The sequence below is a fragment of the Suricata suricatta genome, chromosome 13 (genome assembly GCF_006229205.1).
Source record: "Suricata suricatta isolate VVHF042 chromosome 13, meerkat_22Aug2017_6uvM2_HiC, whole genome shotgun sequence".
Classification (NCBI taxonomy): domain Eukaryota; kingdom Metazoa; phylum Chordata; class Mammalia; order Carnivora; family Herpestidae; genus Suricata; species Suricata suricatta.
The window spans coordinates 67,001,955-67,017,965 of NC_043712.1; the positions used below are offsets into that span (position 1 = coordinate 67,001,955).

The 16,011-nt window shown below is 39.5% G+C and overlaps 2 protein-coding genes across 5 annotated transcripts in view; one reads left to right on the top strand and one right to left on the bottom strand.

The window, feature by feature from the left end:
* The window catches only part of KIF27 (kinesin family member 27), a 96,206-nt gene that overhangs the window by 38,480 nt on the left and 41,715 nt on the right, over nucleotides 1–16,011 (top strand). For all 4 annotated transcript variants that reach the window (XM_029920605.1, XM_029920602.1, XM_029920604.1 and 1 more), the window contains 5 exons: nucleotides 2,431–2,600; nucleotides 3,044–3,147; nucleotides 4,566–4,721; nucleotides 9,164–9,369; nucleotides 11,783–11,980. In XM_029920605.1, the coding sequence (XP_029776465.1) occupies nucleotides 2,431–2,600; nucleotides 3,044–3,147; nucleotides 4,566–4,721; nucleotides 9,164–9,369; nucleotides 11,783–11,980 (834 nt within the window). The remainder of the gene's footprint in view (nucleotides 1–2,430; nucleotides 2,601–3,043; nucleotides 3,148–4,565; nucleotides 4,722–9,163; nucleotides 9,370–11,782; nucleotides 11,981–16,011) is intronic.
* On the bottom strand, nucleotides 7,847–8,390 carry LOC115276567 (40S ribosomal protein S11-like). The gene has a single exon (XM_029920606.1). It carries the CDS (start codon nucleotides 8,373–8,375, stop codon nucleotides 7,983–7,985), a length of 393 nt encoding a protein of 130 aa, XP_029776466.1. The 5' UTR covers nucleotides 8,376–8,390; the 3' UTR covers nucleotides 7,847–7,982.

The following is a 16,011-nucleotide window of genomic DNA, read 5'->3' on the forward strand; positions in this document are numbered from 1 at the left end:
ATGCTTATTTATACATATTGGAGGGAAAGAGCAAAAAGCTCTTATTTATTTTAAACACATTATTTGTTACATTATGCATGTACTCGTAACAACTAAGTAGTACACAGGTAAATACAAGAAAAATTTTGAGTATTATTTATCAAACTAATAGGAAAAAAGAGAAAAGACTGGTTTGTCTCAGTAGATACCAGAAGCTCATCTAATGAAATGTAAAATTGAATCTTGATTTAAACTTCAAGAAAGAAATGTAACAGAGGTTTCTACTTTCTTCACATGGTAAATATGATCTATGTGAGGCCAAGAGCCAGTATTAGACACACTAAGAGGACACTTGGAAAGGAAAAAATGAGAGCGGTCAGTCAGTGCTTAGGTCTAATCTCCTGTCACAAGTACTGAGGAAAATCTGCTACGTTGTGTTGATTGTAAGACTCACATGTCTTGTTCACATTTTATCATCTTTGATGGCAGGGTGTGTTTTATAATTGATGGCATGTCATAGTTTGACAGCTTTTTTCTTTCTTGATGGAATAAAAGTAATGGTGTCTCTTATACCTGATGGCATTTTAGATTTGATGAAATCTGATATGAAGTGGAAATAAAAGCAGTCGGTAACTAATACCACTTTTAGCACTTCATACAGTCGTATGCTAAGAAAACCAGCCAAGTATTCTTAAGGGATATATTTTAAAAATCTTGTGAAATCTCCAGGACCAGGGAGAAGTGCTAAAAAGGGAATACTTAACCTAAAACTGCCAAGATGATTTGAGAGGCCCCAGGGCCCCGGCAGCCAGTGTTTCTGCAGGGGTTATTTTATAAATGAGAGTCAGATATGGGTGGAATAGTTGAACTCAGTAAGCTTCAAAATTCTCTCTAGTCTTGTGGCTGTATAATCCACGGGAAGAAATGGTTAGAATAAAATACTAGCTTCTAGGTGTATAGACCTCAGTTCATCTGAATTATTAATCAGCCTCTTTGAGTACTTATATTAGTGATCAGTACTGTTTGGGGTGTGGTTGAAAATGAGAAAGCGGGGAGCTATGGAATGCAGAAGCAGCTAAAGGGAAACAGGACTCCGTATTTAGGTGGTGGGAAGGCGCCAGGTCACTAGAGAAGGTTTTAGGAGTCTGGAAAGGGTGGAGAACCATTGCTTTGGGTGAAATGACTGTTAAGGAGTTAATAAGCTGAATATTACTAATTGTTGTGGAATTTATTTGGTGTTTATTATTAGGCTGGGCCCTTTGGGTTATTTTGGTAGAAAGAAATTTTCAAAGCAAATTACAATTGTAGAGAACAATGTTTGACTCTGAACAGAAAATTTTATTTGCTCCTGAAATAATTCACAATCCTCTGACAAAGAGAAACCTTGATGCCTGTTTGTTTTGGGGCAACATGTACCTGCCTGGTAATTGTGTTTGGTAGAGAAATACTTCTTGAGTTGGTTCTTCTATAAATAATTCCCTTCCCCCTCCCTCAAACTCCAGGATTGGGAGTCCACCTAGAAAACTTTACTCTGCGTCCATCACAGTACCAGTGCGATACATAGTCTTATTAGATGGCCAACAGCAGATGCACAAAAATCAGGAATCAAGGAATCTTCAGTATCAGTAATCAGGGATTATGTGAGGGACCTACATCACTTGGAACTTGATACCACATGATATACACATTCCACTGTAATCATTTTGATAGCTTATAATGATATCTGTTCATAAATGGAATGTTTCCTCTAATATTTTATTACTTGCGTTTTTTTGGAAATTACTCAGAGGTTAGGTTACAGAGAGGTGGTAAAAGAGGAAATATTTGTAACAAAAAGTAGAATAAGAGCATAAAGCAATTTCTAATTTCTTTTGTTGTTTTCCTACGTCATTTTTTGAGAGCTAAAGGTGCATTGCCAGTCGAAGCATGTTATAATATAGAAAGTTAGAATAGAATCTATTTACCCGCGATACGTATTAACTGTGTCATTTAGAGCATTAAGTCGGCTGTTTCTAACCACCACATCTGAAGTGTGAGTAAATACATTTGGATTTCCTCCAGTGTAGTACAAATGTGTCATTGCCCCCATCACGCTGGTCTGGCTTTCACATTTGTTGGGAAGTTCTCCAGCTAAGTTCAAGAGCAGTGATGTTTTCACTCATGCTTCTCTTTGCTTTAATTTTTGAATACTATTTTCCATGAAGATAATTGAAGATAGAGCACTTTCTAGAAGGAGGAAGAGCTGTGTAGGTTAGAGGGACGTATGTGTTGATGAAGTACTATAGCATTGTGAAATTTATTTTTACTTTTTTTGGGAGAATGGGTATTTTTTGTTGATTGGCTATTTTAGGTGTAACTAATAACCTCTTTAAAAACATTTTGAGTAACAGGATAAAAATAAAGATGAAAAAATCACTCTTTTTGTTGTTGGGGGGGGTAATCACTTGTAAGGTCTACACAAGTCCTTCTGTGTACTCTCTGGATCGAGTAGTTGCCGGATTTCGAACACGCAGTCAGATGCTGCTGGGCCACATAGAAGAACAAGATGAAGTCCTCCACTGCCAGTTTTCCGAGAACAGTGATGATGAAGAGTCAGAAGGCCAGGGGAAATCTGACATTAGGTATGTGAAATACAGCCTGGCTTCATAAACATAATGTATGATGCAATAAATATAGATGTAGGGTGTTTTCTCTTTACCACTCAATATAAGAGTTTTTGCTAAAGCACCGCCTACTAATGTATTATGAAACCAGTGTTTGAACGCAAGTCATCAATCTTAAATTTGAAAAATAATTTTGCATGTATGGCTTTTATAGCTCTTGGATTTTAAATTTTCAGAGAGGATGTGTTTGGATTTCCCGATTTTGCTGCCACAGTGGCAACAAACATTATGAATTTTCCACTGAGTTCAACCTGGGGAAGTTGAAGGATGTGAGAAAATTCTGTTTATAGAATTAGTAATTTTTTAATATTACTCTCAGTTTGGGGAGAACGAATTTGAAGGCAGATTAGAAAACGCTAACAGACAAGTTTCTTTTGATCCTGATTTTTTTTTTTTTTTAGACGTAGAAGTCACTCGTGGATTCAGAAGCCAGGCTCTGTTTGTTCTCTTGTTGAATTGAATGATATTCAGGATCAAACACAAAAGTCAAGTTTGGGGAATGAAGGTACACAGACTTTCTCAAGTAATTTAGACATAATGTTTACGACACTTCTCTTTTTAGTCAGTAATTTAATTCTGAAAGATGAGAACTTGGTTGGAGTCATTGTCTACTACTTAATAAAAAAAAATTTCCCTGTCAATTCTGGCTGGAGTTACAGACTAATTGTCTCAGAATGGGGATTTTATATTCAAACTTGAGTTGATATTTACATTGTACTCTTGACGACATTAAAATACAGTAAACCATTTTTAAAATAATTTATTTAATTTTATTTATTTCTTTTGAGAGAGACTGCATGTGAGCAGGGGAGGAGCAGAGAGAGAAAGAGGGAGAGAGAATCCCAAGCAGGCTCTGCACGTCAGCACAGTGCTCGAAGCGGGGCTTGAACTCAAGAACTGCAAGATCATGCTCTTAGCCGAAGTCAGATAGTTCTCTGACTGAGCCACCCTGGTGCCCCTAAAATACATTTTAAGTAATGTGCCAGGTATCTGCTGTTTCTCTGCAAACCTGCCTCCCGTAGTGAGGTATGTGAAGTTGGAGCCAAGTTAGTCTGCTGAGTGCTCCTGATGTCGCAGTATCCAACTGATAAGACTTTGTATGCACGAAATAACAGCATCAAAAACATGTGTGTGGCCAACACTATGTTGTACTAGGAGATTTTTAACTCATTTCTCTTGGCGTACGAGTGGTCAAAACACACATGAAAAAGGAGCATAGCAAATATAAATAACGTAATAGATAAGCCCTCCGCTATGAGAATAGAGTATCTTATCTTTTAAGGAGCCTATGCATCTTCTATTAACAAAACATTGACTGCATGTCACAAATAAAACTGATAAATTTTTAAAAATATATACATTGTATAGAGAAGTACTACTCAGGTAGCTGTTTGTTACTGGTCTACAGCCAGATAAGAAACTTATTCCAGAATGTCAATCAGTGCACTAACTTCTTCACTGAGGAAGTCTTGCTCTGGGGGAAAAACAGGCCTCTCAATTAAAACTGTGACATAGTTGACTTACGTTCCAGTAACCAACACTGCTGGCCTACACTTTGGGTAGCGTGGTGTAGACAGACCACGTTCTCTGATGACCACTAAAGTAGAAGTTAATGGGAAAAGTTTCAACCCTCTTCCCACCTGGAGATTTTATACCTTTAATAACTCAGGTTAAAGGAAAACTCAAATCACGTACCTAAGGACAATGATGAACTATGTATTAGAACCCACAGGCTGGGACTAAAACTCACTGTAAGCTAGAAAATTAAAATCCCAATTGCCATGTATTTTTTCCTCTCTTTCTCTCCCTTTCTGTTTGTGTCTGTAGACTGCTGCTTTCTGCTTCTCTTATTTAACTCCACTTCTGTGGAATACTCTGTGGGCAGGTATTTTATTTCTCAGTTTTGCTTCTTTTTCTTTAAAGATTTAAAGATTGAATGTCTCCAGGAGAGTCAAGAGTTGAATTTGCAAAAATTAAGGAATTCAGAACTCATACTTACCGAAGCTAAGCAGAAAATGAGAGAACTTACCATTAACATCAAGATGAAGGAAGACCTAATTAAAGAATTAATAAAAACAGGTAATGGCGTCTTGTGAACTAGCTTACATGAGGAGGAAAAGCATCTAACATTGCTTCTTTTAACATTTACTCTAGTTTTTGACACTGAGAACTCTCCACCGTAGCTTAGAACTTGGTATAACAGGGTGTGCTTCATAACCGAGAGGCGGGGGTTAGTTATCAGAAGAACTTTGTCACACTGGGATTTTATCTGCGAATTGTTCACCACTGAGGACTTTGTATCGTGTTGAAAGTCTATAGGCATTTAATGTTTTTCGCCACTTTTTAAGAAACCTTATACTAGGTATCTGGGAATATGTCTGAGATGTTTCTCTAACTCATTTTAATATTTATTGTAAAGTATTAGTCCCCATTCTCTTGGATAGTTCATTTTTAACATTATTTATAAACTATATTAAAAAATTTTTAATATTTAATTATTTTTGAGAGACAGAAACAAAGCACAAGCAGGGGAGGGGGAGCGAGAGAGGAAGACAGAATCAGAAGTGGGCTCCAGACTCTGAGCTATCAGGACAGAGCCCAATGTGGGGCTTGAACCCACAAACCATGAGATTATGACCTGAGCCGAAATCAGACACTTAACCAACTGAGCCAACCAGGCGTCCTTAAACTTTATGTTTTAAATGTAGATCATTTTTATTTTCCTCAAGATGTAAAGATTTATTCTTGAGAGTTGTTCTCTCAGTGAGCCAAGCTTTTAGCTTTTCCCCTTAGTCTCGGATTCTGTCTCGTTGGGCATATGTCTCCCATCCTTCCCTCAGCCGTAGCTACATTGTCAGCCTTGCTTTGAAAAGCCCATCTCAGCCCCCACCCCCCAGACTCAAAGTGTGACTACTTTGACTACTTTGAAACTCAGTAAGGAATTGAAGGGATAAGAGACAATAGCATTTCTTTTTCTCAGTTCAAATGAACATTGGTCCTGTTTAAAGGAACTGAGGGAAATATTATCTTCCTTTTCCTTAAGTCCAGGCTATAATTACACTCAGATTACATGAATTATGGTGGCTCCTAGATCCTCTGCCAGCAAGGGGCAGCCCGCCTTCCCATTTACCTCCTCTGTCCCGTAAGATTGCGTTCTGGCTGGCTGACGTCTCTCATTCTGCACTCCGTAACCACCGTGCCAAAGCTTTTCCTGCCTCAGTCCTAGTGACGAATGTGCTATATACCATTCCAGTTCTAGGTGTCACAGATTTAAAAAACATTTTTTTAAATGTTTGTTTATTTTTGAGAGACAGAAACAGAGAGACAGCTTGTGAGTGGGGGAGGGGCAGCGAGAGAGGGAGACACAGAATCCGAAACAGGGTCCAGGCTCTGAACTGTCAGCACAGAGCCCAACGTGAGGCTTGAACTCAGGAACGGGCAAGATCATGACCTGAGCAGAAGTCAGACACTTAGCCAACTGAGCCCCTAGGTGTGCAGATGTTTAATTGAGCTTGACCATGCTCCTTCCTCATAGCCAAGATCAATGCCAGTAAATCTCTTGTAGGAATGTCTAGGAACTGATTTAGGGGCTAAAAAATTTTTTTTCATGTTTATTTATTTTTGAGAGAGAGAGAGAGAGAGAGGGAGGGAGAGGGAGAGAGGGGTAGGGGCAGAGAAGGGAAGACACAGAATCCGAAGCAGGCTCCAGGCTCTGAGCCATCAGCACAGAGCCCAACGCAGGTCTCAAACTCACAAACCATGAGATCCTGACCTGAGCCAAAGTTAGACACTCAACCAACTAAGCCACCCAGGCACCCCTGATTTAGGGGTTTAAATAGCTTCTCCATCAGGGTGCTGCCTGTGGAATTTCAGGATATGCCCCCCTCTGGAATAAATGATCTTTAGAGGTTTATGCCATCATGAGATCTCTCATTAAACGAGCACGCTTTTGTAGCCCAGTATGTTCATCCCGGTTGCCTCAAAATAGAACCTGAACTTAACCCAGATAAGGTCCTCTTCTTATCATGAGAACCAAGGGCAGTTTGGAGCTGTCCTTAGGACAGGTGACCAGCAAAAGGGTCAGCGTGTGCTTGCTTTTCAAATCCTCCGCACCGAAGACTTCCCCCCAGTAGCAATTATTTCAGCCAACAATAAATGACAACTGTACTGTATTTCATCAATTCTAACCACATTCTTTCACATCGTACTATCTTCGAAGTCAGGATGCACCTTACCATTAGTGGCATCCTGGCATTTTACCACGTAATGGGTATAATGGGCACCATACCTTTTTTCTCAGTGACTCATCAAATATTGGTGTGCTGAACAATATATGGAGTCTTAAATTAATTAAAATATAGTAGTCATGTATTTTAATGTTAGTCACATAATCAGAGAGTTATAGAGACAGAAGAAAACTCACAGAGCATTTGGTTCAGTAACTCCTTTCTAATAATTAAAATTGGAGATTTCCAGTATAGCAGGACAAGCTGGCCTTGGTAATTATTCATCCCATGAGCTTTGGACTCATTCTTCCATTGCCATGAGTTTGCTCCTCTAGTGCAAGGATAAGTTGACTAGTCAGAACAGATTAAAAACCAAATTTTTAGGGTCTAGTAGCTTAGAATGAAGAGAGATACCAAAATAGCTCTTTTCTATTTCCTCTATGTTCCACGTATAAGAAAAGCACTGAGAAGGAATCGGTCTTTGACAGGTTCATTGAGTGGAGAAGGAGGGGCCAGCTCTAGAATGGAAGCTTCGTAAGACGTAACAATCAGATGTACTGTGGGCCTTGTTTGGATGGCTATTAAAATAAGCCACTTGTAAAAGACATTTTGAGACAACCGGGGAAGCCTGAATAGATTCAGGTAGGGATTAATACTGTTAGGTGTGAAAGAAGTTTTGGCTATGTCCATGTTTGATATAGATGTTTACTGAAGTAAGATAACATCTGAGATTTTTTTATTTTTACTTTTTTTAGGTTTATTTATTTTTGAGAGGGAGAGAGCGTGAGTGTGAGCAGGGGAGGGCCAGAGAGAGAGAGGGAGACACAGAATCTGAAGCAGGCTCCAGGCTCTGAGCTGTCAGCACAGAGCCTGACGTGCGGGCCTCAAACCCACGAACCATGAGATCATGTCCTGAGCCACCCAGGCACCCCTGGGCTTTGGGGTTGTTTTTTTTTGTGGTTTTTTTTTTTTTTTTTCCATGACTGGGAAAATAACTTTATTTCTTTGGGGGTGTGGGAGACGTCTAGCCTCAGAACTTCTGGAAGTGCTTCTTGGTGCCAGCAGCCTTTGTGACTTTGAGCACGTTGAAGCGCACAGTCTTGCTCAAGGGCCGTCACTCGCCCACTGTGACGATGTCGCCGATCTGGACATCCCTGAAGCAGGGGGACAGGTGCACGGACATGTTCTTGTGGCGTTTCTCGAAGCGGTTGTACTTTCGGATGTAGTGGAGGTAGTCTCGGCGGATGACAATGGTCCTCTGCATCTTCATCTTGGTCACCACGCCAGACAGAATCCGCCCTCGGATGGAGATGTTACCAGGAAAGGGGCATTTCTTGTCAATATAGGTGCCCTCGATGGCCTCCTCGGGCATCTTGAAGCCCAGACTGATGTTTTTGTAATATCGCGGGAGCTTCTCCTTGCCAGTTTCTCCAAGCAGAACCCTCTTCTTGTTTTGAAAGATGGTTGGCTGCTTTTGGTAGGCACGCTCGGTCTGAATGTCCGCCATCTTCTCGGCCGCCTGGAAAAACGCTGGGGTTGTTTTTTTTTTTTTAATGTTTGTTTATTTTTGAGAGAGAGAGAGAGTGAGAGAGAGAGAGAGAGTGCATGCATGAGTGGGAGAGGGGTAGAGAGAAGGGACAGAGGATCCAAAGTGGACACAGTGCTGACAGCAGGAAGCCTGATGGGGGGCTTGAACTCATGAACCATGAGATTATGACTTGAGCTGAATTTGGATGCTTTACTGACTGAGCCACCCAGGCGATCCTGTTTTGTAATTCTTAAGCAAATAAAAACAGAAGAAAGACATAGAAGAAGCAACTATGGCAAAATCTTGATGACTCTTGAATCTAAGTGATTGAGGGGGTTAATCATATTAGTTTTCTACTTTTGATATGTTGGAAATTTTTCATACTAGGAAAAAAAAGATTAAAGGTAGCAAGAAGCCAAAGTGTAGTTAGCAAAAAGCCAAAGTCACCCCAAATATTTTTCCTTACCTGGAGTTTGATGCCCACAAAGTTAAACTGCAAATTCAGGAACTCAGAAATGTCACACACACACACAAAGTTGAGCCTGTGAGATGATGGATGGCACCAGACAGGAATGGTCATTAAGCAACTAATTATTAAGAGGCCAGGTGGCAAGTTGTGTTTGATGGAGACAGGTGGGGACAGCTGGGTTCCTGATGCTCTGTTTTAAATAGATACACTGCCCAGGAGGATTTTGAAGAATAGAGCATTTTAAAGATTTTGCTATTTGTTTTTTAACATACTTTCTAACTTGTTATCACTTGTGAAGGTAACAATGCCAAGTCTGTAAGCAAACAGTATTCTCTGAAGGTAACAAAACTCGAGCACGAAGCAGAACAGGCGAAAGTGGAGTTAACGGAAACAGAGAAGCAGCTGCAGGAACTAGAAAGCAAAGATCTTTCTGATGTTGCTTTGAAGGTAAAATTACAGAAGGAGTTCCGCAAAAAGATGGACGCCGCAAAGCTAAGAGTCCAGGTAATGTAAAGAGTGTGACTGAGCAAACTTCCTTAAGGCTTTACTGCTTGTGTGTGGTTAGGAGAGAAGCAGGGGTGAGATTTTCCCAGCAAGAGAAACCAGATGGCAGCTTTTCTTTTCCGGTGTGCTGGCCTGTTTGCCTGCTTTCCGTCTGGGTACTGTGTTCTCTGTTCAAAAAGTATATCATTTTAAACTGTTTATCCAAAACCATGGTAAGAAATAAAGATCACCACAGAAGTTGTGTTCTTTTCTGAGGGACAAAAGATTGATGCTTAAGTAATATATATATAAAACATCTGCTGTGTATCTTTGTAGACACTCGGCAAATGCTAATTACTTCAGATGGTTTTCTGAAACCATAGCTGATTGCGTTGACAGGTTAGTAATTGACTACTACGTCTCATCCTTGATTCATCCTTGATTTCCTAATGCCGGATTTAGGTATCGCCTCAGAAAATGGCTACCATTAAAAATCCTATTCTATGAGAAATATCTCATTCCAGAAAGATTTTGTGTATAATGAAGCCATCTTCAGAGGCTTTTGGGATGACCAGAGTGCTTTGTTAGTCTGATTATAACGAATCGGCTAGAATGCTATCTCCATTTTTTATTTAATTTTTTTATTGTTTATTTTTTAAAGAGAGAGTATGAGCAGGGGAGGGACAGAGAGAGAAGGAGACACAGAGCCCAACGCAGGGCTTGAACTCATGAACTCATGAACCATGAGGTCATGACCAGAGCCAAAGTTGGACGTTCAACCAAATGAGCTACCCAGGCGCCCCTCCATTTTTTTTCATCCATAATCTATTTACTTTAATATTGTTTACAGTACAGGTGGAATGTAGTTCACGTGTTCAGAGCATTATTTATTTATTTTTGGAACTGTATTACAATTAATCTCTCAACAAGGGGCGTGTTCACTACATACGAACAGACTGAAAAACAAATCCCTCCTCCTAGGGTTTTGTGGGTTTTTTTTAATTTTTTATTTTGTTTTTAGAGATAGAGTATGAGCGGGGGAGAGGGGCAGAGGGAGAGACAGATAAAGAGAATTTTAAGCAGGTTCCACACTTAGTGCAAAAGCCCAACACATGGGCTTGGCCCTACGACTCAGGGATCATGACCTGAACCGAAATCAAGAGCCTGCCACTCAGCTGACTGAGCCACCCAGGCACCCCCCACCCCCCTCAACTAGGGTTTTTAATGACACCGCCAACATCTGGCCATCCCCACCAAAATGTTTACCTAAGTAGCCTCTCAACACAACGTTAAAATAGTATGACTTAATGTGAACTGTTTAGAGGAGGGCTTGGTAGTAGTGCCACGCCTGCTTTCCTTCCCAGAACTTATTTTCAGGATCCATATTTCCACTTAGCAGCTCACGTCTGAGAGTCTGGGGACCTGTTCTTTTTCACCTGACCCTTAAAATTAAGGCTGGTTCACAGACCGCACTTTGAGTAGCACTGCTCAAAGCTACAGTGCCTCTGTGAATGCCCGGTTTAGTTTAAACAAAATATGTTTTTGCCAACAACTTATTGCCAAGATAAAGGGAATAATTAATTATAGTCTGCATAATTTCCAAATGACCTCACCTTAACTTTTCAGTGTAAACACAGGTGCTTAGTACAATGCTAAGAAACATAATACACGTTTAATACATGTGTCAGGAGTAAATTGGAACACTGATATTTTATTTTTCGTAGTATAAACTATTTACAAATGGTCACAAATTTTTTATGCTGCTCATTGATACGTGAGCTAAATGAGGAGAAGCTTTATTTAAAATAATTAAACTGGTCATTATAATGGTTGGTCACTGTCAGAGAAAATGGTATCTGTTCTGATCATCCTCGCTCCAGGATTAATTATTTAGGTTATAGCAGGATAGAAAAGAACCTAGCAGACTAATTTGCAATCACATATCTCTAAGACCTCTAAGATAAGTAGAAGAAAAGGAAGGTGAAATATAGTCTATTTAGAATATATCTGAAGTCAGTTGCATGCGCATACATTATTTCTGGAAGAATATTTAAGAAATGGGCAATTTTGTGTGGGAGCAGGACAGTAGATTCCAGGTCAGAGAGAAGTCTCTAAATATCAGCTCAGCTTTGTATTCTTTTCATTTTTATCATTTTTCAACTAAAACACTCAGTAACAAAGCAGAGACCTCAGTTTTGTTGTTTGGCTGGCTGTATCAGGGAGTCTCATCATTCTCTGTATCCAGTGAACCTTATGATCATGGCCCAATTATAGAAGTAGACATGTAGAAAACAATTATGAACGTATCAAAAATAACAAAAATGTAGGCAAAATGCCTAGTAGTAGACCTTCACCATAGAATGAAAAGTTTAAGTTTCCTTGAGTTTTGGGGGAGATTCGGCTTTTCATCTTGAAATGTTCCATATGATCGCAGGTCTTACAGAAGAAGCAACAAAATAGTAAGAAATTGGCATCCCTGTCAATTCAAAATGAGAAACGTGCCAATGAACTGGAGCAGAATGTAGATCACATGAAATATCAAAAGGTACAGCTGCAAAAGAGACTTCGAGAAGAAAATGAAAAGAGGAAGCAACTGGATGCAGAAATTAAGCGGGATCAACAAAAAATCAAAGTAATACTGTCATACTTTCCTGCTAAGCCTAAGTATGAAATGTTAACTGGCTCAGGGCTGGTGAAGCCAGGGTCTTGATTCGCTGGGCTTCTGAGGTATCTGACCTTGGCCTTTCCTTGGCTGCTGTCCTCATTCACTTAATGCTTTGTTCATTTACGTAGTAAAACCTATTTCTTGAATTCTGAGTACTGTCTTGAAGGCTTTGACTTCATAGAAGAAAGTGCAGTGTTAACAGTTTCTCTGACTAGGACCTTCACTTCACTTGAGACTGTCAAAAACATAAAGGTGACTCTAAAAAATATCTAACATTTGATAGAATTTCCCATTTCCAAAGTGCTTTGACATGCATTGTCCATGTGACCTCATAGGGAAAAGCACAAGGTAAAATGAGGCCATTTCACTCATAATGAACAGAAGAGTGATCAGGCCCAGCAGTTGTAGAGGGTGGACTGGGCTGCGGAGGAACTAATGGTGGCAGCCTGGGCTCTGGGGCCAGGCCGGCATGGGTTCAGATCCCAGCCTTCTCGGTTCCTGGCTGGATTGTTTACTGAGAACATCACTTCCCCTCTCTGCATCTGTTTATTTTCTTATCAAAAATAGCCTCAACCATACTTAACTCACAGGACTTTTTTGAAAAAGAGGAGGATGATCATGATCACAGCAACAGCAATAACAAACACTCATCCAGCGCTAGGTACCAGGCTCTTTTCTGTCGAAATGTTAAGCTGAACCCAAGGCTTGGGACATAATTTAAGCCAAGTTACTGATTCTTTTTTTAAACAGCTGTACTGAGATCGACTTCACATACCATATAATGCATCCGTGTAAAAGAAACAATTCAGTGGGTTTGGGGATACTACATTATTAATTTTTATAAGTTTTAGTAAAATGAACATAAAATTTATCATTTTTATCAAGTTTAGGTGTACAGTCCCATGACATTGATTACATTCACTGTGTTGTACAACTGAGACCACTAACTATTTTCAAATTTTTCTCCCTCTTCCCCCAGCACCCTGGTAACTTCTCATCTGCTTCTCTCTAAATTTGCCTATTCTAGCCATTTCATAAAAATGGAATCTGACAAGATTTATTCTGTGTCTGGCTTATTTCACTTTTCATAGCGTTTTCAAGGCTCATCCGTGTTGTAGCGTGTATCAGAGCTTCATTATGTTTTGTGGCTAAGTACTACTCTGTCGTGTGGACGTATCACATTTTGTCCCTCCGTTCATCTGTGGGTAGACACTTGGGTTGCTCCCACCTTCTGGCTACTGTGAATGACACTGTGGTAAAAATCGGCCTATAAGTTAACTGTTTAAATCCTGGGAGTAGAATCGCTGGGTCATATGATAATTCTGTTTCGTTTTTTAGGAACCACCGTTTTTGATAGTGACGACACCATTTTACATTTCCATCAGCAATGTATGAGGGTTTTAATTTCTCCCTATCTCTGCCAACACATGTCATTTTCTGTTTCTTTTTTATTATAGTTATCCAAGTGTGAGTGAAGTGGTATCTCATTGTAGTTTTGTTTTGCATTTCCCTAATGACTAATGATATTGAGCATCTTTTCATGTTCTTATTGGCCATTTGTTTACCTTGTATGGAGAAATATCTATTCAAGTTCTTTGTCTACTTTTAAAATGATTATCTTTTTTATTAACTTGTAGGAGTTCTTTATGTACTCTGGACATTAAACTCTTTCACATTCATGACTTCTACATAGTTTTCTCATTCTGTAGGTTGTTGTTAAACTTTTATTTAAACAGCAGGTAAATTCCTGTCTGCAAGATTTGCAAGACTAAAAAAACATTTTTTTATTCATTTATTTTTGAAAGAGAGAGAAACAGGGACAGAGTGTGAGTGGGGGAGGGGCAGAGAGAGAGGAATACACAGAATCTGAAGCAAGCTCCAGGCTCTGGGCTCTCAGCACGGAGCCTGATGCACGGCTTGAACTCATGAACTGTGAGATCATGACCTGAGCTGAAGTTGGACTGACTGAGCCACCCAGGGGCCCCTAAACTTTCAAAAGCTTAAAAGTTTTTGATGCAGCAGAATTTAAAATTTTTATGAAGTCTAATTTATGTTTCTTTTATTGCTTGTGCTTGTGGTGTCCTTTAAAGATTCTATTGCTAAATCTAAAGTCACAAACACTTTGTTTCTTTTTTTCTTCTAAGAGTTTTATGGTTTTAGCTCTAATACTTAGATCATTGATTGATTTTGAGTTAATTTTTGTATATAGTGTGAATAGAGGTCCGACTTCATTCTTCTGCATGTGGAAATCAAGTTGTCCCGGCATCATCTGTTGAAGACTATTATTTCCCCATTGAATGGATATGGTACCCTTGTTCAAGATCAATCGACTATATTATGCATTTATTTCTTAGCTCAGTTCTATTCCATTTGTCTATATGTCTGTTCTTATGCTAGTACCACACTGTTTGTTTTTAGTACTGTAGCTTTGTAGTAAGTTTTGTAACTGGAAATAAGTCCTTCAACTTTGTTGTTCTTTTTGAAGATTGTTTTGGTTATTTGAGGCCTCTTGCAATTCTGTATGAATTTAAGGATCACCCTTTCCTTTTTTGAAATAAAGGCCGTCAGAATTTTGATATGGATCATGCTGAATCTGTAGAATCCTTAGGATATACTGACATCACATGACAATATTAAGTCTTCCTATTCATGAGCATGGGGTGTCTTATTTAGGTCTTCATTAATTTCTTTCAGCAGTCCTTTCTAATTTTCATTATTCTAGTCTTTTGCCTCTTTGCTTAAACGTATTTCCAGATATTTTATTCTTTTAGATATTATTGTAAATGGAATTGCTTTCTTGATTTCATTGAGTTACTCATTCTTAATAATAATGGTAATAATTATTATAGCAGTAGTTGACATTTATCTTCAGTTAATACTATTCTAAGCACTATATACTGTATCTCATTTCTTTTTTTCAATATTTTCAACTTTTTCTTTTAAACTCCTATATTCTTTCTTTAAACATCTTAGATTTTTCTTATCTTTTTTGTTTTAGGTTTATTTATTTATTTTTGAGAGAGAGAGAGAGAGGGAGAGTGCGTGAGTGTGTGCATGAGTGGGAAAGGGGAAAAAGGGAGAGAGAGAGAGAGAGAGAGAGAGAGAGAGAGAGAGAGAGAGAGAATCCCAAGCAAGCTCCGCATTGTCCGCACAGAGCCCAATGCAGGGCTTGGACTCACAAACTGTGAGATCATGACCTGAGTGGAAATCAGGAGTTGGTCATGTAACTGAGCTTCCCAGGTGCCCCTCATCTTTTTTTTTTAAACCTTTTTTTTTTTAATGTTTATTTTTGAGAGAGAGGAATGGGAGAAGGCACAGAGAGAAGCGGGGACATGCTGACACCAAAGAACCCAAGGCAGGGCTCGAACTCACCAACCATTGAGATTATGACTTGAGCTGAAGTTGGATGCTTAACCAACTGAGCCACCCAGATGCCCCCTTTGTTCTTGTTTAAGTTTATTTATTTTTGAGAGAGAGTGAGTAGGGGAGGGACAGAGAGAGAAGGAGAGAGAGGATCCCGAGCAGGCTCCAGTGCAGAGCCCACCTTGAACTCACAAACTGTGAGACCATGACCTGAGCCGAAATCAAGAATCAGATGCTTAACCCAGGTGCCCCTAGATTTTTCTCATCTTAAAATTATCCTTCTTTAACCTTATGCTTTTCTCTTTCTCTCTTCTCGCCTTTATGAGCAAACTGGTTGGGAAAGTTTACTGCATCTGTTTCTGTTTCCTCTGCTTCCATTCAGTCTTTCATCCTCTCCAGTCTGGTGTCTGGCTCCTGTCTCAACTGTCCACCTCAAAGCTCTTGAGAAATTCACTAGTGCTCTCTGGCACTAAAGTCCTTAGAACCTCAGCTGCATCCAGCATAGTTCACCACTTCTTCCTTCTTGAAATAGTTTCCCCTTTGCCTTTGTGAAATTATATTCTCCTTGGTTTTTTTCCCCTCTCACTGCTTATTCTCTGTCTTCACTAGTTCATCCTGCACAATCAGTCCTTAAT